General features: G+C 44.7%; 2 protein-coding genes and 1 pseudogene across 2 annotated transcripts in view; 1 reads left to right on the top strand and 2 right to left on the bottom strand.

Annotated features, from left to right (window-relative positions):
* Positions 1-2652, bottom strand: part of LOC144587171 (uncharacterized) — a 176420-nt gene extending 173768 nt beyond the window's left edge. The window contains exons 1-3 of the mRNA XM_078386789.1: positions 2299-2652; positions 1752-1863; positions 304-422 (exon numbers count right to left, since the gene is read on the bottom strand). Of these exons, the coding sequence (XP_078242915.1) occupies positions 304-422; positions 1752-1863; positions 2299-2652 (585 nt within the window). The remainder of the gene's footprint in view (positions 1-303; positions 423-1751; positions 1864-2298) is intronic.
* A 12331-nt stretch (positions 2653-14983) lies between these two features.
* Positions 14984-15159, top strand: LOC140705242 (U2 spliceosomal RNA; annotated as a pseudogene).
* Positions 15160-19476: 4317 nt separating this feature from the next.
* LOC144587408 (uncharacterized) overlaps positions 19477-21099 on the bottom strand; it is a 36995-nt gene continuing 35372 nt past the window's right edge. The window contains exon 2 of the mRNA XM_078387985.1: positions 19477-20734. Coding sequence (XP_078244111.1) covers positions 19545-20734 — 1190 coding nt within the window. The 3' untranslated portion in view covers positions 19477-19544. The remainder of the gene's footprint in view (positions 20735-21099) is intronic.

Below are 21099 nucleotides of genomic sequence, written 5' to 3'. Positions count from 1 at the left end.
TCCTGCTAGCTCTGGGATCCTAACCACCTTGCTTTTATCTGCTTGTCCCTGGCAACTAAAATAACAGCTGCTGGATAGCTCTGTGGTTTAGATCCCTGCCTGTGGAGCCAGAGGTTGGGAGTTCAATTCCCCCACTGGGCCTGCTTGACAGGGGCTGGAATGGATGATCTCTAGGGTCCCTTTCCAGCTTTGCAGCTCAAAGGTTATTATTATGACTCAGAAGGACATGCTTGACCTCCCGGTTTGCAGGTGGGTTTCCCACAGGTTACGGATGCAAAGAATCAAAGGGAAAGAGGCAGATACTTTTAAGCCATGGGCGACTTCATCCTTGACTTCATCTTTCCTGACCTCAAAAGCCACTCCGATTCCATTCTCCACAGCAGATGATCTAGTTGTACACGTTCCTGGCACAGCTTCACCACCTGCAAAGGGGGCAAAGTTTGTGGGAGAATATATTTTATTCTTTATATCAGGTATATGGATAGAACAGCCTGCATGCGACCATTTCTGAACCCAGCCTCCTTCAGACCCCTAAAACTGGAGCTTTGTTGGGAGTTTTTGCAACCTCGCATGGTGCCTGTCGCTTGTTTGGCCGAGAGGGACTTTTCTGGGCTTGGGTGCCCGTCAATTTATCCAGCACCAACCAATCATTCCTTCCCATCTCAGCATTCAAAGACAGCCCCGCCTCTCTGCTGAACATTCTAGTTCCCTCTCTTTACTATGTTGGAAGCCTTTTGTGTTGCATGTTGTCTTTCTGTTGATCTGTTCATGCCTGGCGGTACTGAAATGTTTTTTGTTCTTTCTCCTAAAAAAATGTCTCAGAGAGCGCTATTAAGATCTTCAGGGCCAGGGAATGAGAAAGCGGTGCACGATTTGGAGAACTTGTCACTATTCTGCTGTGAGCTGGAGGACAAAAAGACAGAGGAAAAGGGAGAGTGAGCCGTCCCCTCCCACGTCTAACGAGGAGGACAGTAACAGTGGTGTAGAAAAGACTACAGGAGAAGGGCTAGAGATAGGAGGAAAAGGGGAGGAGCCTAAGAAGGAGGAGAGAAGGGTGGAGGTGTTCCCAACGTGGACATCATGGCTTGTCACCTGCAATGGAGTTTTCCTCCAGGAAACTGTCCAAATCCCTTTTCAAGACATATAGGCCAGATGCCATCACCCCATTTGGTGGCTGGGGGTTCCACGGACTAACCACCCTCTGGGTCAATAAATATTTTCTTTTGTTTGTCCTCACTCTCCCAACACTTCATTGGAGTTGAGGTCCCCTGGTTCTGGTATTGCCTGAGAGGGAAAAGAGCTTCCCTCTATCCACTTTATCCGCCCTCTGCAGAATTTGATACCTCTCCATCACGTTCCCCCCTCAGGCGCCTTTCCTCTAGACTCAAGAGCCCCACACGCTGTAGCCTTTCCTCCTCAGGGAGGTGCCCCAGCTCAGTCATCATTTCAGTCGCTCTCTTCTGCACCTTTTCCACCTATACTCTTTTGCCCCTTTCTCTAAAACCTATAGGTTTTAGAGATATTCAGTGATACCCAGTGTAGTCTGATTAAGAGAGGGACAGACTGGGACTCCAGAGTCCTGCATTCGAATTCTCGTTCAGGCGTGGAAACTCACTGACGGTGAGATATCTCACTTACCTGGAAAGATATCTCACTTACCTGGAAAGCCCTATTTGCGTCCTTATACGCGGTTTCTGACTTGAAGGCACAGAATACCAACGAAACAGAAGCAATCCTTCAGCAATCCTTACCCAGTGAGGTATCACCTTCATCCTCCTCCAGCTGATCATTTCGAAAGAGCAGCTTCTGTTTAGAATCTGACAGATCTCCTTCTGTCCTGGAGGTATTCTTAGCCACTTCCAACTGCTCCGGCAGGTAGACAGAGGATTGGAGAAGAAACGGAACAAGACAAGGCAAAGTTTTGGGGTTATGCCTTCCTTCGTGAAAACCTAGCAGAAAAAGTGGCTAGTGCAAATTCAAGTCCCTGGGAAATCAGATCTTTGGGATAATGACCTCCAGGCTGATTTAGCAGAAAAGCTGCCCATTCTAAGCCCCTTGGAATGAGAGCTTTAAAAAAGAGGAGGACTACAAATCCCAATATCCCCTTGTAAGCACGGCCAGGGGCCGATTTATGGGAGATGTTGGGCCTTCACAGCCCTTGGAAAAGATAAACAAAGCCCTAGAACCCACCAACCACCAACCAGGGTCACCGGCCAGGGGCTGATGGGATTTGTGGCCACAAGGAAACTGTTTTTCTGAACTGGGCATGGCATTCCTAGGACGAATCGCTCATCTCACCTGCTTTTTCTCCTCCGCCTGGCTCAGGAGGAAGCCTTCGGCCAGGGCCACCGCCTGGGAACTGGTCTCCGCTCCGCATTCCCTCACCCAGCTGGACATCTCCGGGGGAAGCACGGCCAGGAACTGCTCCAGGACCACCAGGTCCAGAATCTGAGCCTTTGTGTGTTGCTCCGGCTTCAGCCATTCACAGCAAAGATGATGGAGGCGGCTGCAGACTTCTCGGGGCCCCGTAGCCTCCTGGCGATCGAATTCTCTGAAGCGCCGGCACCATACGTCAGAGCTCAAGACTTCTCCGTTCAGGGTCTTCGGCGTCGTCCTTGCCTGGAATGCCCTAATATCGTCGGCCTTTTCCATACGAATCCCTTTTCCCGCTCCGCAAGCAGCTGATTCTGACTTTCCCACCTCTAGTCTGTAGAATAAATCAGCCTGCAGGAAGGAATCAAAAATCTTTCTTTCTCAAATCAAAGATTATAGCAAGGCTATGGAAAGCTAAAACAACCCAGGAGGGAGTAGCAGATGGGCGAGACCGGAGTTCGAATCCACACTCAGGCATGGAGATTCGGGGGGGGTAGGAATTGGTGAAACCACTCCTTAAATATTAACAAAACAATATTATGGTCATCTTTGCAGACACCCTCGGCCTGATCGGATCATATTGCAGATACCCTGGACTGCCAAAAAAGTTGAGTCAAGTGGGTCCATAATCCAAGTAGTCCAGAACACATAGAAAGCTATCTAGCTTATTTTTTTCTTTACTGCATTGAATGCAGACAATTTATACCAGCTGTTATTCAAGATTTTAAGCTCAAGATTTTGCCCCAACTGTTATATGGTATACCAACGTGGATCCTAGGATTTCTCACAAGTATAGAGAGTGTTCCCCTTCATGGATTGCTGACGGAAATCAAATTGATTACCGTATATTCTCCGCAGCCAAAAATGGAGAGGCTCTATACAGTCAGCAAAAACAAGACCTTTGGGTGATTGTGCTTCTGATCATCAGCTTCTCATAGCAAATTTCAAGCTTAAACTGAAGAGAGTAGGAAAAACCACTGGCCTAGTCAGGTATAATCAAAACCAAATCCCTTATGAATACATAGTGGAAGTGAAGAACAGATTTAAGGAAGTAGATTTGGTGGACAGAGTGCCTGAAGAACTTGGGATAGAGTCTTGTAACACTGTACAGGAGGCAGCAACCAAAACCATCCCAAAGAAAAGGAACTGCAAGAAAGCAAAGTGGCTGTCCAACGAGGCCTTACAAATAGCAGAGAAGAGAAGGGAAACAAAATGCAAGGGAGATAGAGAAAGTTACAGAAAATAGAGTGCAGACTTCCAAAGAATAGCAAGGATAGACAACAGGGCCTTCTTAAATGAACAATGCAACGAAATAGAAGACAATAATAGTAAAGGAAAAACTAGAGATCTGTTCAGGAAAATCGGAGATATTAAAGGAACATTTTGTGCAAAAATGAACATGATAAAGGACAAAAATGGTAGGGACCCAACAGAAGCAGAAGACATCAAGAAGAGGTGGCAATAATATACAAGAAAGATTTGGATATCCCGGATAACCCAGATAGTGCGGTTGTTGACCTTGAGCCACACATTCTGGAGAGTGAAGTCAAGTGGGCCTTAAAAAGCTTGTCTAACAATAAGGCCAGTGGAGGTGATGGCATTCCAGTTGAACTATTTAAAATCTTAAAAGATGACACTGTAAAGGAGCTACATTCAATATGCCAGCAAGTTTGGAAAACTCAACAGTGGCCAGAGGACTGGAAAAGATCAGTCTACATCCCAATCCCAAAGAAGGGAAGTGCCAAAGAATGCTCCAACTACCGTACAATTGCACTCATTTCATACGCTATCAAAGTAATGCTCAAAATCCTACAAGGCAGGCTTCAGCAGTATGTGAACCGAGAACTCCCAGATGTAGAAGCTGGATTTCGAAGGGGTGGAGGAACTAGAGACCAAATTGATAACATGTGTTGGATTATGGAGAAAGCCAGAGAGTTCCAGAAAAACATCTTCTTCTGCTTCATTGACTATGCAAAAGCTTTTGACTGTGTGGACCACACCAAACTATGGTAAGTCATTAAAGAAATGGGAGTGCCTGACCACCTTATCTACCTCCTGAGAAATCTATACGTGGCACAGGAAGCAACAATTAGAACTGGATATGGAACAACTGATTGGTTCAAAATTGGGAAAGGAGTACAACAAGGCTGTATATTGTCCCCCTGCTTATTTAACTTATATGCAGAATACATCATGCGAAAGGCCGTACTGGAAGAATACCAAGCTGCAATTCAGATTGCCGGAAGAAATATCATCAACCTCCAGTATGCAGATGATACCATTCTGATGGCAGAAAGTGAGGAGGAATTAAGGAACCTTGTAATGAGGGTGAAAGAGGAAAGTGCCAAAAATGGTCTGAAGCTCAACATCAAAAAAACTAAGATCATGGCCACTGGTCCCATCCTGGCAAATAGAAGGGGAAGATATGGAGGCAGAGACAGATTTCACTTTCTTGGGCTCCATGATCACTGCAGGTGGTGAGAGCAGCCACGAAATAAAAAGACAACTGCTCCTTGGGAGGAAAGCAATGACAAACCTTGAAAGCATCTTAAAAAGCAGAGACATCACCTTGCCAACAAAAGTCCAAATAGTCAAAGCTATGGTTTTTCCAGTAGTGAGGTATGGAAGTGAGAGCTGGACGATAAAGAAAGCTGACCGCCGAAGAATTGATGCTTTGAATTGTGGTGCTATAGGAGGCTCTTGAGAGTCCCCTGGACCGCAAGGAGAACAAACCTATCCATTCTAAAGGAAATCAACCCTGAGTGCTCACTGGAAGGACAGATCCTAAAGCTGAGACTCCAATATTTTGGCCATCTCATGAGAAGAGAAGACTCCCTGGAAAAGACCCTGATGTTGGGAAAGTGTGAAGGCAAGAGGAGAAGGGGATGACAGAGGATGAGATGGTTGGACAGTGTCATCCAAGCTACGAACATGAATTTGACCAAACTCTGGGAGGCAGTGGAAGACAGGAGGGCCTGGCCTGCTCTGGTCCATGGGGTCACGAAGAGTCGGACACGACTAAACGACTAGACAACAACAACAATAATAGTGTTCTTTCAATTTTTCTATGATCCACTTTGGGAATGCCAAGATGTATCCCTGCAGCTGCCTTACGATTAGAGACTGGTCTAACGTCATTTGAATGCAGTGCTTGGCTCTTTGCTTTTAGACATTGGAACAAGGTAATACATGCTGATCCCTCCCTGGGATATCTTAACCTTCTACAGAAAGAGGTCCATAACAGCTCATGGCTTAAAGCTTTTCCAGCCAAAGTCCATCTATTAGGGCTCTCTTTGGACTTTCTTTATGTCCAGGAATCCAAGGCAGCCAACTCTACCTTAGAAAATGGCTCGCAAAATATGCTCCATCTTGCACCCTGGCCTAAAGTATAATTTCTCAGAAGGGTCTAGGTATTTAGAGAACAACCTTTTGCACAGACTTCCCATGTCAGCTCCTGCATCATAATGGCCACCTTTAAGACAGACTGCCCATGTCAGCTCCTGCATCATAATGGCCACCTTTAAGACAGACTGCCCATGTCAGATCCTGCATCATAATGGCTACCTTTAGGACTGCCTGCCCATGTCAGCTCCTGCATCATAAGGGCTACCCTTAGGACAACAAAACCCATCCCAAACAAAAGGAAATGCAAGAGAGCAAAGTGGCTGCAAATAGAAGAGAAGGGAAATAAAATGCAAGGGAGATAGGGAAAGTTACAGAAAATTGAATGCACACTTCCAAAGAACAGTAAGGAGAGACAAGAGGGCCTTCTTAAATGAACAATGCAAAGATATAGAGGATCCTTGGGACAGAAACAGAAGGCAAGAATGACAGATCTTCTGTGAATATTTGGATCTTAGAAGAGTAGTGGGGTAATGGACTTCAACTTAAAGAGTTGAAATATAAGGGCAAAAAAATCCTTGGGATTATTCTCTTTTTTTGCATCTTTTTGTCTAACATGATCCTTTTTTTAATATTTAATTTTTTATAACATATAAAAACATATTCCCATTGTCATTCGTCATGTTCACTAGTTATACATCAAATTGTTCATATGATATCATGTCTCATTTGTCTCTATAACTTATTTCTTGGCTCTAGCCACTCATACATTTTATTCCAGTTTTAATAATATTCCGAATCCTCTTTCCCTTTAATTGTCATTGTCAGTCTAGCCATTTCTGGACAATCTAAGATTTTTTGTACAATTATTTCTTCTAACGGAGATTTCTTATTTTTCCAGTGTTGAGCCCATACTATTCTAGCCGCCATCAAAATAGGTAATATAATATAGCTGTCTTGTTTGTTAATGTTCTCTGTCATTATTCCCAATAAAGACAACTCTGGTTTGAGTTCTATATTCAGCTTTGTTATTTTTTTAATCCAAGGGTATATTTTAACCCAATATTGTTTTGCTTTTTCACAAGTCCACCATACATAACATGTAGTATGTTCCCTCCAGCACTTATTAGAAACATTTGGGAACATATTTTCTATTCTAGTCGGTGCTAAATGCCATCTGTAAAACATTTTGCATAAATGTTCTTTATATGCAGTTGCTAAGGTTAATTTACAATTATCCTTTGCCACTTTTCTAGCTGAATTGTGTGACCAAAGTTTTTAGCTCAATGTATCATTGTTTCCATTTTCACTTGTTCATCTTCCATTTTTACTTCTAAGAGGAATTTGTTGTTGTTCTTTAGTCTAGTCGTGTCCGACTCTTCGTGACCCCATGGACCAGAGCACGCCAGAACCCCCTGTCTTCCACTGCCTCCCAGAGTTTGGTCAAATTCATCTTGGTAGCTTCGATGACATTGTCCAACCACGACGACACTGTCCAACCATAAGAGGAATGTATAGATATTCTTAATTAGTTTATAGTCTGTAGGGAGTACTATTTTATCAAATTGTGGCTGTTCCTTGTAGAAATCTTGTGTTCTAGAGTCCTCTTTATATATTGATTGAATTTGCAATAAAGGTAACCATGATAGTATCAGTCCTTGGTTTGCTAGTTCTTCCTTGGGTTTGAGATTTATTTCTGGATCTAATATTTCATTATATGTCATTATTTTCTCAAAGTTGATATGTGGATTCTGACTTTGGGCGACCGTTTCCAGGGTTTTCCAGGTAGACCCGACTCGGAAGTGGTTTCCCCTTGTTTTCTTCCTGGGGAGCCCTGGGACAACGGGGCAGCTGGCCCAAGGCCACCCAGGCCGGCTCTTCTCTCCTCGGAGGCCCCGTGGGGGAACTGAACCCCCAACCTCTGGCTCTGTAGCCAGAGACCTGAAGCACTGAGCTATCCAGTGGCTGAGGGATGTAAAAAAAAAAGAGATTTATAAAAACAAACAAAAACAATGAAGAAGAAAACACAAAGACAGGCAAAATTGAAAACTTCCCACGCCAGGGATTTCGAAGCAACTGAGGCACACATGTAGCTAAAGAGATATTTTATATTCCAAAAAACCTCCAATCATTTTAGAGTGGCGAAAGAGGGTTAAGAAGCTGAGGGACAGAAGAGATCGGAAACCTCCGATTCACAGGCTTGCCAGAAGTCGAAGGTGACTTCACGGCCCACAACAAAAACAGCATTCGATACGTAGTTCTCAAAAGAACAAAACCAATTTTTAAAAAATAGACAGAAACTCTCACCAGACGCTATAGAGTGGAAACAACAACAGGCAACATTGAAAAGTTCCGCACTAAGTTTTTATATCAGCAAGCAAGGTGCACCTACTAGCAAAAGAGATATTTTTTATTCTAAACAACTCCACCAAAGGTTTATAGTGGGAAAAGACTGTTTTAGCAAATGGTAACAGAAGCAGGGGTAAAAGAAGCAGAAAGGCAGAGTCTGTTCTGCCCAAGAAAGGAAGGACCAGGGAACACTTCCCTTAAGGTTTTTTTTTTTTTTTTGCAGCATTTCAAACACGCCAATTTTTGCACCTGGAAAAAAAAGACAGCACAGCACAATATGTGAAAGTGGAAGAGGGAAAATTGAGAATCAGAATCACAGGGTGTTTTTTTCTTTAATGGACTGTTGTTCTCTGCTGCTTTTCAATTTTTTTAGTATGAATTTCATTTACTGTTTTTAATACAATACTTGCTAACGTCCTTTCAAATATTTCTCCCCTTCCTGGTTTTTAGCTTTTAAAGATTGTCTTTTTCTTGTTGCACATCAGTGCCTTGGGTGCCTCTAAGGAGAAAGGCAGGGTGTAAATAAATAAATAAATAGCTTCCCCACTGACCCCCCCCCCCACGACCCTTGGAGAGTCCACCGACTCTTCTCGACTCCAGGGAGGCGCTCGCAACGCACAAGGCGGCACCTTTCGACTTGCAGGCGAGCCTTGCCAACTCGCCGGGTGGGAGGGTTCAGAGTCCCCGCCACCTGCACACACCACAAAGTCGGAGGACAAAGTCCGGAGTTCCTGACCAGCAAAGCCCCTCTTTCCCTAGTGATCAAACCACTGGAAAAAATGAACTATTTTTCCTTTAAAATGCAGGTAAGGAGGGAAGGAAGAGAAAAAGCAAAACCCGAAAGTTTGGAAAACTCAACAGTGGCCAGAGAACTGGAAAAGATCAGTCTACAACCCAATCCCAAAGAAGGGAAGTGCCAAAGAATGCTCCAACTACCATACAATTGCACTCATTACACACGCTAGCAAGGATATGCTCAAAATCCTACAAGGTAGGCTTCAGCAGTATGTGAACCGAGAACTCCCACAAGTAGAAGCTGGATTTTGAAGGGGCGGAGGAACTAGAGACCAAATTGCTAACATGCGCTGGATTACAGAGAAAGCCAGAGAGTTCCAGAAAAACATCTACTTCTGCTTCATTGACTATGCAAAAGCTTTTGACTGTGTGGACCATACCAAACTATGGGAAGTGCTTAAAGAAATGGGAGTTCCTCACCACCTTATCTACCTCCTGAGAAACCTAAACGTGGGACAGGAAGCAACAATTAGAACAGGATATGGAACAACTGATTGGTTCAAAATTGGGAAAGGAATACGACAAGGCTGTATATTGTCCCCCTGCTTATTTAACTTATATGCAGAATACATCATGCGAAAGGCCGTACTGGGGCCGTACTGGAAGAATACCAAGCTGGAATTAAGATTGCCGGAAGACATATCAGCAACCTCCAATATGCAGATGATACCACTCTGATGGCAGAAAGTGAGGAGGAATTAAGGAACCTTGTAATGAGGTTGAAAGAGGAGAGTGCAAAAAATGATCTGAAGCTCAACATCAAAAAAACTAAGAGGGGAGGAAAGCAATGACAAACCGTGACAGCATCTTAAAAAGCAGAGACATCACCTTGCCAACAACAGTCCGAATAGTCAAATCTATGGTTTTTCCAGTAGTGAGGTATGGAAGTGAGAGCTGTACCATAAAGAAAGCTGACCGCCGAAGAATTGATGCTTTTGAATTGTGGTGCTGGAGGAGGCTCTTGAGAGTCCCCTGGACTGCAAGGAGAACAAACCTATCCATTCTGAAGGAAATCAACCCTGAGTGCTCACTGGAAGGACAGATCCTAAAGCTGAGGTTCTAATACTTTGGCCATCTCATGAGAAGAGAAGATTCCCTGGAAAAGACCCTGATGTTGGGAAATTGTGAAGGCAAGAAGAGAAGGGGATGACAGAGGATGAGATGGTTGGACAGTGTCATCCAAGCTACCAACATGAATTTGACCAAACTCTGGGCGGCAGTGGAGGACAGGAGGGCCTGCCGTGCTCTGGTCCATGGAGTCACGAAGAGTCGGACACGACTAAACGACTAGACAACAACAACAATAGTGTTCTTTCAATTTTTCTAAGATCCATTTTGGGAATGCCAAGATGTATCCCTGCAGCTGCCTTACGATTAGAGACTGGTCTAACGTCACTAGAATGCAGTGCTTGGCTCTTTGCTTTTAGACATTGGAACAAGGTAAAATACATGCTGATCCCTCCCTGGGATATCTTAACCTTCTACAGAAAGAGATCCATAACAGCTCATGGCCTAAAGCTTTTCCAGCCAAAGTGCATCTATTAGGGCTCTCTTTGGACTTTCTTTATTCCCAGGAATCCAAGGCAGCCAACTCTACCTTAGAAAATGGCTTGCAAAATATGCTCCATCTTGCACCCTGGCCTAAAGTATAATTTCTCCCATAGGGCTAGGTATTTAGAGAACAACCTTTTGCACAGACTTCCCATGTCATCTCCTGCATCATAAGGGCCACCTTTAGAACAGACTGCCCGTGTCATCTCCTGCATCATAATGGCCACGTTTAGGACAGACTGCCCATGTCAACTCCTGCATCATAAGGGCCACCTTTATATAAAATATTTGTCTAATATACGAATATAATATTTGTCTATCCTAACGGTGCCCCTTATGATGCAGGAGCTGACATGGGCAGTATGTCCTAAAGGTGGACCTTATCATATACAGTCGTGCCTCGATTAGCGATGTTAATGCATTCCGCAAAAAACATCGCTAATTGATTTGATCGCTAATCGAAACACAGTTTCCCATTGAAATGCATTGAAAACTGGATAATCTGTTCCAATGGGAACGGATTGCGGTCTGTAAGCGAAAATCTCCATAGGAAACATCGCTAATCAAAACGCGGTTCCCCAATTGAAATGCACTGAAACCTATTCAATGCATCTCAGCTGTTTAAACCATCGCTAATCGAAACAGGGGACCCAAAATTTAATCGCTATTCGAAGCATGGTCCCAAACCATCGCTAGTTGAAAATTGCCCATAGGGACCATCGCTAATCAGAGCACCAAAATGCCCCAAAAAAGTCATCGCTAATCGATTTCATCGCTAATCGAAGCGCTCACTAATTGAGGCACCACTGTATCTCATTATTATCTGGGCAGCCATTTTGCCCATCAAGGTCTTCTCTCCACAAGCTGATGTAGTATAAAATCCCCAAGGGTCGAAATATCTCAAGAGGACTCACCTCTGCTCTGCTCCTGCAGCCCCATAAGTAACAGTTAAGGGTCCCTTGCCGACCTGGCCTTGCCCCCTTTGTTTGGGCCTGGGGACGACCTGCTGAAAAGTCACAAAGGCCAGGGAGTGATCTGGAGGGGCTTCTATGCAACGGCTTTATTTCTTTATTTATTTTCATGGCACTAAAAACAAAGATGGTCAATGTGCAACCCTCCAGGTGTTGTGGGGACTACAGATCCCATCATCCCTCCACATTGGATATGGTGGCTGATAGGAACAGTAGTCCCATAGCATCTAGTTGCACTTTTTTTCTATTCCTTATGTCAAGAAAGGGGGCTTTCCTGATCTTCTAAGGATCCTGGTCGCCTGTGTCAGCTACCGTGATCACACACGTTTCAGGGAGAGTTAATCTGGAAAGCTGGACACAACGGAGGCCCGGCTTCTCGAGAAATGGTGTGATTTATTGGGGGCAGAAAGTGGAAAGTTAAAATTGAGATTAGAGGAAAAACAAGAGACAACCATCTTGGAAATGCAGGATCTTTTAAGAAATTAGAACTATTTTGATTCTTTTTGTATTATTTAATTCAAGAATATCAAACCCCCGATTTGGGCTTGTCATCATCATTTTAGAATGGCAAAGGTGGCGCCCAGCCTCTATCAAGGAGGCACAGAGGGTATTTGAACTCTCAACTTCTGGTTTTGCAGCCAGATACTTAAACCACTGAGTTCTGGGTGTGCATGGATCTTTGCATTTACACTCATGTAAATTCAACAATTAAAAAACCAACTAAGCATGGGTTTGATACCTGAGCGAAGGTTATCTTTTATTGGTTCGGGTATCACAAATCCAGAAAACTGTAAAACTAAGGCGGATGCCTTCACAGCTGAGCCCGCAAAGGAAGCTTCCCCCACTGTGTAGTCTTTACCTTCAGGGAGTGCACCTGGGGAGGATGGGTTGCCCAAAGACCTTTAATAATAATTGCATGCCATCGATTCTGACTGTGGACAAATCTTTTCTAGGTGCAGAATGCTCAGACGTGGCTTCTTCTTCTTTCGGAGTTGTGCTGCTACCCAGTTTGGCCAATCTCTGGGCACCATGAGGAATCCAAGCTGCACAGCTCCACAGGAATCTCTCTCGTTCACTAAGCCCTGGCATCCTCTTCCAAGATCTTTCTTCAAAATGCCACACAAACTCCCCCCAAAAATCTAGGCCTTGCTATCTGGGAACTTCCTGTTTGTTTTTTTAATATCCATTTCTGGCCAAATCCAGGGTAATGATGGCCCTCCGTACATTTGAATTCAAGCCATTATGGTGCCAGTAATAAGAAATGACTAGAATAATGGAGTTCAAAGGCCACTGAATCCAACCCTCTGCTCAGTGCAGGAATGCAGATCAAGGTATATCTGCCAGGGGACGATCCAGGTTTTTCTTGAATGGCTCCAGTGTTGGAGCCCTCACCAACTCCCGAGGTCACTGGGTCCATGGTCCTACTTCGTACTGCTCTAACAATGAAGAAGTTTTTCCTGATCGTCCACCAAAATCTGGCTTCCGGTAACTTGAGGCAATTGTGTTAGTGAGATCCATTCTTACTGAGCCCTTGAATGGCTTGCAAGCGGTTTAACTCTGTTTCTCTCATTTTTCGGGTTTTGCTTTTTCACTCCCCCCACCTCCTTACCTGCATTTTAAAGGAAAATTATTTTCCCAGTGGTTTGATCACTAGGGAAAGAGGGGCTTTGCTGGTCAGGAACTCCTGACTTTGTCCTCTGACTTCGTGGTGTGTGCAGGTGGCAGGGACTCTGAGCCCTCCCACCCGGCGAGTTGGCAAGGCTCGCCTGCAAGTCGAAAGGTGCCGCCTTGTGCGTTGCAAGCATCTCCCTGGAGTCGAGAAGAGTTGGTGGACTCTCCAAGGGTCGCGGGGAGGGGGTCAGTGGGGAAGCTATTTATTTATTTATTTATTTATTTATTTATTTATTTATTTATTTATTTATTTATTTATTTATTTATTTATTTATTTATTTATTTGTTTGTTTGTTTGTTTGTTTGTTTGTTTGTTTGTTTGTTTGTTTGTTTATTTATTTATTTATTTATTTACACCCTGCCTTTCTCCTTTGAGGCACCCAAGGCACTGATGTGCAACAAGAAAAAGACAATCTTTAACAGCTAAAAACCAGGAAGGGGAGAAATATTTGAAAGGACGTTAGCAAGTATTGTATTAAAAACAGTAAATGAAATTCATACTGAAAAAACATTGAAAAGCAGCAGAGAACAACAGTCCATTAAAGGAAAAAAAACACCCTTTGATTCTGATTCTCAGTTTTCCCTCTTCCACTTCCACATATTGTGCTGTGCTGTCTTTTTTTTTTCAGGTGCAAAAACTGGTGTGGTTGAAATGCTGCAAAAAACACCCTTAAGGGAAGTGTTCCCTGGTCCCTCCTTTCTTGTGCAGAACAGACTCTGCCTTTCTGCTCCTTTTACCCCTGCTTCTGTTACCATTTGTTAAAACAGTCTTTTCCCACTATAAACCTTTGGTGGAGTTGTTTAGAATAAAAAAGATCTCTTTTGCTAGTAGGTGCACCTTGCTTGCTGGTATAAAAACTTAGTGTGGAACTTTTCAATGTCGCCTGTTGCTATTTCCACTCTATAGCGTCTGGTGAGAATTTCTGTCTATTTTTTAAAATTGGTTTTGTTATTTTGAGAACTACGTATCGAATGCTGTTTTTCTTGTGGGCCGTCAAGTCACCTTCGACTTCTGGCAATCGACTTCTGTGAATCGGAGGTTTCCGATCTCTTCTGTCCCTCAGCTTCTTAACCCTCTTTTGCCCCTCTAAAATGAGTGGAGTTTTTTTTCGGAGTAGAAAATATCTCTTTAGCCACATGTGCGCCTCGGTTGCTTAGAAATCCCCTGGTGTGGAAAGTTTTCAATTTTGCCTGTCCTTGTGTTTTCTGCTTCATCGTTTGTGTTTGTTTTTATTAATCTTTTTTTTTACATCCCTCAGCCACTGGATAGCTCAGTGCTTCAGGTCTCTGAAGAGCCAGAGGTTGCTGGTTCAGTTCCCCCAGTGGGCCTCAGAGGAGAGAAGAGCCGGCCTGGGTGGCCTTGGGCCAGCTGCCCTGTTGTCCCAGGGCTCCCCAGGAAGAAGACAAGGAGAAACCACTTCCGAGTCGGGTCTACCTGGAAAACCCTGCAAATCCCGTGAATATATATAATTTTGTTAAAGAATCGGCCTGGTGCATCTTGCCCTTTTCCAATCCAAGCCCTCGGATTGCATGGGGGGGGGGGAACGGGGGCATCCCCTCCACCAAAAGTGAAGCGAGGGGGACCTCTGGCAGCCGCCAGCATGCAGAATGCTTTTGCAGAGCATGATGGGAGAAATGGGCGGGGATATGCAAAGAGACATCCAATGACTGCCCGGAGGATCCGACTCCCCCTCGAGAAAAGGACCAGATCTGAAGAATCCACAGAATTTCTGGCCAGTTTTCCTCTCAGGCTTTTGCTTTCCCTCTGGACGGAAAGTATGTCCTTTTCGGAGCAGGCAGCGTGGGATCCGAGAGAGGGCGGTTGGCGAGGGGGCGCTGGGCGGTTCGGCCCATTGCCTCGCTCTCAGGTCCTTGGGAGAATGCTGGCCCTGGGAAACCCGGTGTTTTTTTTTTTTTTTAGAACTGCAGGTATCGCTTCTTGGCCTTTTGGTTAAGATCAAGTGTAATATCTGTTCTTATCAGTTTAATATCTGATATGTCCTTTATATATTCAATGGCTTCTTGGACCTGAGAGATAGAAGAGGGGCTTCCTCTGTCCACTCCATGTATAAACCTGGTGTTTGCTCAAGGTTCAAAGACAAAGATCTTTTGACAGCCAGAGAGCAAAGATACTCTGGGGAAATTGCTCTCTGAACTTCTCTTAATAATTCTATTAATTTTAATATTGATGTTCATAAAATTAGTTTTCATTTCTTAAAGGTATAGGGAGCAATGATGCTTCCATCCAGTGAGTGAAGTTTGTCTTCAGGTGTGAGGGGTCTTCTCTTTTGAACATGAGTGTAGCCATGGCTCTTTTCCAAAAAGCAGGTGTGGGAATGTTCTGGAGAAGCAGCTCCACCATGGCCAGGTTAAATCCTAGGGGGCTAACCAGGCAGCCTTGTTTAACTCCCGCCTTTGCACAGACTTTCTCAGTTTCACGCTGGTGGTAGTGGAGCAGCCATCGTAGAATTCACAGACTAGCCCTAGAAAGTCCTTGGGCATACCAAAGTCAGCAAGAGTCTCTCCAAGATGTGGTTGCGTTGGGATGGAGCCAAAGGCATTGGTGAGGCCCAGCCAGGCCGCTGTGCGTTGTTTCCTGCAGTGGCGGATGTTATCAAGGACAGTCTGGAGTAAGACGTTGTGTTTGTAACAGGCTTCGCGGCTTATGAGCCCTTTCTGTTGTGAGCTGACAGCATTGCCTCTCGAGCCTTGCATTGACTTCCTGTCAAGTGAAGTCCCCCTTAAGGGGAGATTGTGACTCCATTTGGGAGAGGTGGGGCATAAACACACACACACACACACACACACACACATATCCGGACAATCAGCTTCCAAGCTTTTGTGCTCTGGAGAATTTAAAATGTGCCAAAACAAATGAGCAGGAATGTGAAAATTAATATTTGTTGTGATGATTTCAGATCCCTTGTTTATAGACTTTTGTTGTTGTTGTTTAGTCGTGTCTGACGCTTCGTGACCCCATTGACCAGAGCACGCCAGGCCCTCCTGTCTTCCACTGCCTCCTGGAGTTTGGTCAAATTCATGTTGGTGGCTTCGATGACACTGTCCAGCCGTCTCGTCCTCTGTTGTCCCCTTCTCCTCTTGCCTTCACACTTTCCCAACATCAGCGTCTTTTCCGGGGAATCTTTTCTTCTCATGAGATGGCCAAAGGATTGGAGCCTCAGCTTCAGGAACTGTCCTTCTAGTGAGCACTCTGGGTTGATTTCCTTCAGAACGGATAGGTTTGGTCTCCTTGCGGTCCAGGGAACTCTCAAGAGTCTGCTCCAGCACCACAATTCAAAAGTATCAATTCTTCAACGGTCAGCTTTCTTTATGGTCCAGCTCTCACTTCCATATATCGCTACTGGAAAAAACCATAGCTTCGACTATGCGGACCTTTGTCGGCAAGGAGATGTCTCTGCTTTTTAAGATGCTGTCAAGGTTTGTCGTCGCTTTCCTCCTAAGAAGCAGGCGTCTTTTAATTTCGTGGCTGCTGTCACCATCTGCAGTGATCATGGAGCCCAAGAAAGTAAAATCTGTCACTGCCTATATAACCCCCTCTCTTCTATTTGCCAGGAGATGATGACTAAGTTTATAGACTTAGCTGACTTTTAAGAGCTTACACTTGACATGGTCTTCCCCTTTGACTGCCTTTATTCTGCATTACTGATATTTGTAAGCCACCTTGAACACTACATGTACTATAAGTGAGGGTTATAAGTGTAACATGTAATAATGGTTGCAATAAAATAGTTAGGCATTTATTTATTTACTTATGTGTTTATTTCATTTAACACCTGCCTTCTTCCTGGAGAGGACCCAGAGTAGCTTACAAATATGTTTTAAAAAGGAGGGTGCAACAAAAAAGGACAATGAATTACAATATCTGAATGCTATAAAATAATTCATCAGGCTAAAGCACATCTGTAATTTATTTAAACCATATTAAAATGGCCAAATTCAATTCAGATTGAGTATATTCTCTGCAGCCAAAGATGGAGAAGCTCTATATAGTCAGCAAAAACAAGACCTGGAGCTGATGGTGGCTCTGATCATCAGCTTCTCATAGCAAAATTCAAGCTTAAACTGAAGAGAGTAGGAAAAACCACTGAGTTATTCAGGTATAATCAACAGATTTAAGGAACTAGATTTGGTGGACAGAGTGCCTGAAGTACTATGGATAGAGGCTCGTAACATTGCACAGGAGGCAGCAACAAAAACCATCCCAAAGAAAAGGAAAAGCAAGAAAGTAAAGTGGCTGCAAATAGCAGAGAAGGGAAACAAAATGCAAGGGAGATAGGGAAAGTTACAGAAAATTGAATGTGCACTTCCAAAGAACAGCAGCGAGAGACAAGAGCGCGTTCTTAAATGAACAATGCAAAGATATAGAGGAAAATAATAGGAAGGGAAAAACCAAAGATCTGTTCAAAAAACCTGGAGATATTAAAGGAACATTTTGTGCAAAGATGGACATGATAAAGGACAAAAATGTCAGGGACCTCACAGAAGCAGAAGACATCAAGAAGAGGTCGCAATAATACACAGAAAAATTATACCAGAAAGATCTGGATGCCCCGGACAACCCAGATAGTGTGGTTGCTGACCTTGAGCCAGACATCCTGCAGAGTGAAGTCAAGTGGGCCTTAGAAAGATTGTCTAACAACAAGGCCAGTGGAGGTGATGGAATTCTAGTGGAACTATTTAAACTCTTAAAAAATGACACTGTTAAGGTGCTACACCCAGTATGCCAGCAAGTTTGGAAAACTCAGCAGTGGCCAGAGGACTGGAAAAGATCAGTCTATATCCCAATACCAAAGAAGGGCAGTGCCAAAGAATGCTCCAACATCCGTATAATTGCACTCATTTCACACGCTCGCAAAGTCATGCTCAATATCCTACAAGGTAGGCTTCAGCAGTATGTGCACCGAGAACTCCCAGAAGCACAAGCTGGATTTTGAAGGGGCAGAGGAACTACCCTGTTTACCCAAAAATAAGACAAGTTCTTATATACATTTTTTTCTCCAAAAAACACATTAGGGCTCATTTTCAGGGGATGCTTTACTTTACAGTCATGTCATCTTCTGGCTGCTGCACCATGGTGGAGGGCGTGGTTTCACTTAACTGTGCCAGCTGTGCCCTTTTCTTGAAATGTCTAATCTGGCCATTGGTGACCCATGCAATACAGTGGTGCCCCGCATAGCGACGTTAATCCGTTCCGGATTAATTGTCGCTATGTGGAAACATCGCTAAACGGAACGGAAAACCCCATTGAAACGTTCCTATGGGGCCCTAAACTCACCATTCTGCGATGTTCCTCCATAGCGCCGCCATTTTCGCGCCCTCGGTAAGTGAGGGCAGGGTGCGAAAACAATGCGGGTGGCCATTTTCTGTATCCTGCGGGCATTTTGGAACCGCCGAACAGCTGTTAAAAAAACCATCACACTGCGAAGATCGGTAAGCGAAATGCTTACCGATCATCACAATGCGATTTTAGCCCGATCTAAACATAGCAATGCGATCGCTTTTGCGATCACAATTGCGACATCGCTATGTGGATTCACCGTTAAACGATGCGCTCGTTAAGCGAGGCACCACTGTAGTTACTTCCCGGCTGGATTACTGTAACATAGAGGTCCCCAACCCCTGGTCTGCAGCCTGGTGACAGTCTTTGGCTTGAGCCAGAATGGGCCGCGTCGACAGACTTCCCCCAGCACTCCCCCGCACAGCCCCTTTGCGCATGCATCCCTGTGCTCCCCCATCCCTTTGTGCATGTGTGCCTCCGAGTACACCACCCTTTGCCCATGTGCATGAGTGCACACCCGCACGCATGAGCACTGCGCCTCCCTTCATGCATGCACACACCCGCACAAGCACCCTCCTACTCCATTGTGCAAGCGCACAAGGGTGCCCCTCCTTCCCCAAGTGGCCCAAAAAAAGGTTGGGGGCCGCTGTTACCCACTCTACATGGATCAATTCCAGCCGTGAGGTATGATGACTAGATAATAATTCCCCTGTCAAAGGGGCAGGACTCTATAGCGGTTCAAATTGTTCTAGAAAAATCACGTCACATATCATCACCATTATGTCAGAACTGTAGAGTTGGAAGGGACCCTATGGATCAGGTCCAGCCTATCAGGAAGGCACAGTGGGGGAATCGATCTCCACTGAGCTGAACACCTTAACACAAGAAAAGAAAAAGGTAACATTCCTTCCCTTGGATGAGATATTTGTCAAATGTACAATGCTGATATGAAATAGATTTGTTGATAGATATATTCTATTTTAATTTCCTTGAGCTTGTCACAGTGAGTTAACGACGGCAACTCAAAAAGACAGAATCACAACAAATTAATGAAATGGATTTAAAAGATTTATTAATTGACAAATACACCAACTTCACATCGTGGTTCCTTCTGAATTGCCCTCACCAAGACCCAGACTATGAGGAATGGCTTTATTACTCTGGCTCTTCCTCTGGATGCAGCTGAATCTGCACTAAAAGCATTTATACAGCTTGTCACCTGTGTGAGTTTTCTGATGGTAAGACAGATGGGAGCTCTGAGAGAAACTTTTTCCACATTCAAAACATTTATACGGCTTGTCACCTGTGTGACTTTTCTGATGTGAAGACAGGTTGGAGCTCCAAGAGAAACTTTTTCCACACTCAAAACATTTATACGGTTTCTCTCCCGTGTGGATTCGTTGGTGGGAAGTGAGGTGTGTCCTCCGTCTGAAGCTCTTTGCACACTCCAGGCATTTATAGGGTTTCTCTTCAGCGTGCAACATCAAATGCCTTTTCAGGTCCCTGCTCCCAGAGAAACACTTGCTACACTGTGGGCATTCATACGGCTTCTCCCCAGTGTGGATTCGTTGGTGGGAAGTGAGGTGTGTCCTCCGTCTGAAGCTCTTTGCACACTCCAGGCATTCATACGGCTTCTCCCCATTGTGGATTCGTTGGTGGGAAGTGAGGTGTGTCCTCCGTCTGAAGCTCTTTGCACACTCCAGGCATTTATAGGGTTTCTCTTCAGCGTGCAACATCAAATGCCTTTTCAGGTCCCTGCTCCCAGAGAAACACTTGCTACACTGTGGGCATTCATACGGCTTCTCCCCAGTGTGGATTCGTTGGTGGGAAGTTAGGTGTGTCCTCCGTCTGAAGCTCTTTTCACACTCCAGGCATTCATACGGCTTCTCCCCATTGTGGATTCGTTGGTGGGAAGTGAGGTGTGTCCTCCATCTGAAGCTCTTTCCACACTCCAGGCATTTATAGGGTTTCTCTTCAGTGTGCAACATCAAATGCCTTTTCAGGTTCCCGCTCCCGGAGAAACACTTGCTACACTGTGGGCATTCATACGGCTTCTCCCCAGTGTGGAACCTTTTATGATAAACGAGGCCATTGCTGTGATTGAAACACTTCCCACACACATTACATTTATAAGGTTTCTCTCCCGTGTGGGTCCGCTGATGAGAAACAAGGTTTCCCTTCACGTTGAATCTCTTCCCGCACTCCAAACATTCGTAGGGTTTCTCCCCTGTGTGAATGGTCATGTGCTCCTTAAGACGGGCTTTATCACGAAAGGCCTTGGAGCAGTACGAACACTTGAAGGGCTTCTCCCCTGTGTGGACCCTCAGATGACGCTTCAAGTGAGATTTCTGGCTGTAGGTCTTCCCACACTCTAGGCATTTAATATTTTCCTTTGCTTGGTTTCTTTCTGCTTGGACTGGGACAGTGGGCACATCCCCAGCCTCCGGATCAGAGGACTCTTCCCTCCTCTTTTGCCCCTCTCTTGTTTCGCTTCGTTGTTGTTTTCTGCTTCGAGAGTGAAATTCTTTCACTGGCCCTCTACAGGGTTCCTCCTCATACTCCTGTCTTCTCTGATCTCCTGTTGAAATCATGGCAATGAGGTGAGTCAGATAGGGAAGCTCTAATCAGCAGACAAAATGTGCTGATTCGAAACTGCTGACACACAGACAACTAAATGTGGCAGGTGAAAACAAATACAGGATGGCGCACATCTGGAACAAATTCTGAATGGCATTAACCGCCAGTTGG

The sequence above is a fragment of the Pogona vitticeps genome, chromosome 2, assembly GCF_051106095.1.
Source record: "Pogona vitticeps strain Pit_001003342236 chromosome 2, PviZW2.1, whole genome shotgun sequence".
NCBI lineage: Eukaryota > Metazoa > Chordata > Lepidosauria > Squamata > Agamidae > Pogona > Pogona vitticeps.
This window is presented reverse-complemented; position numbering and strand designations above follow the sequence as displayed.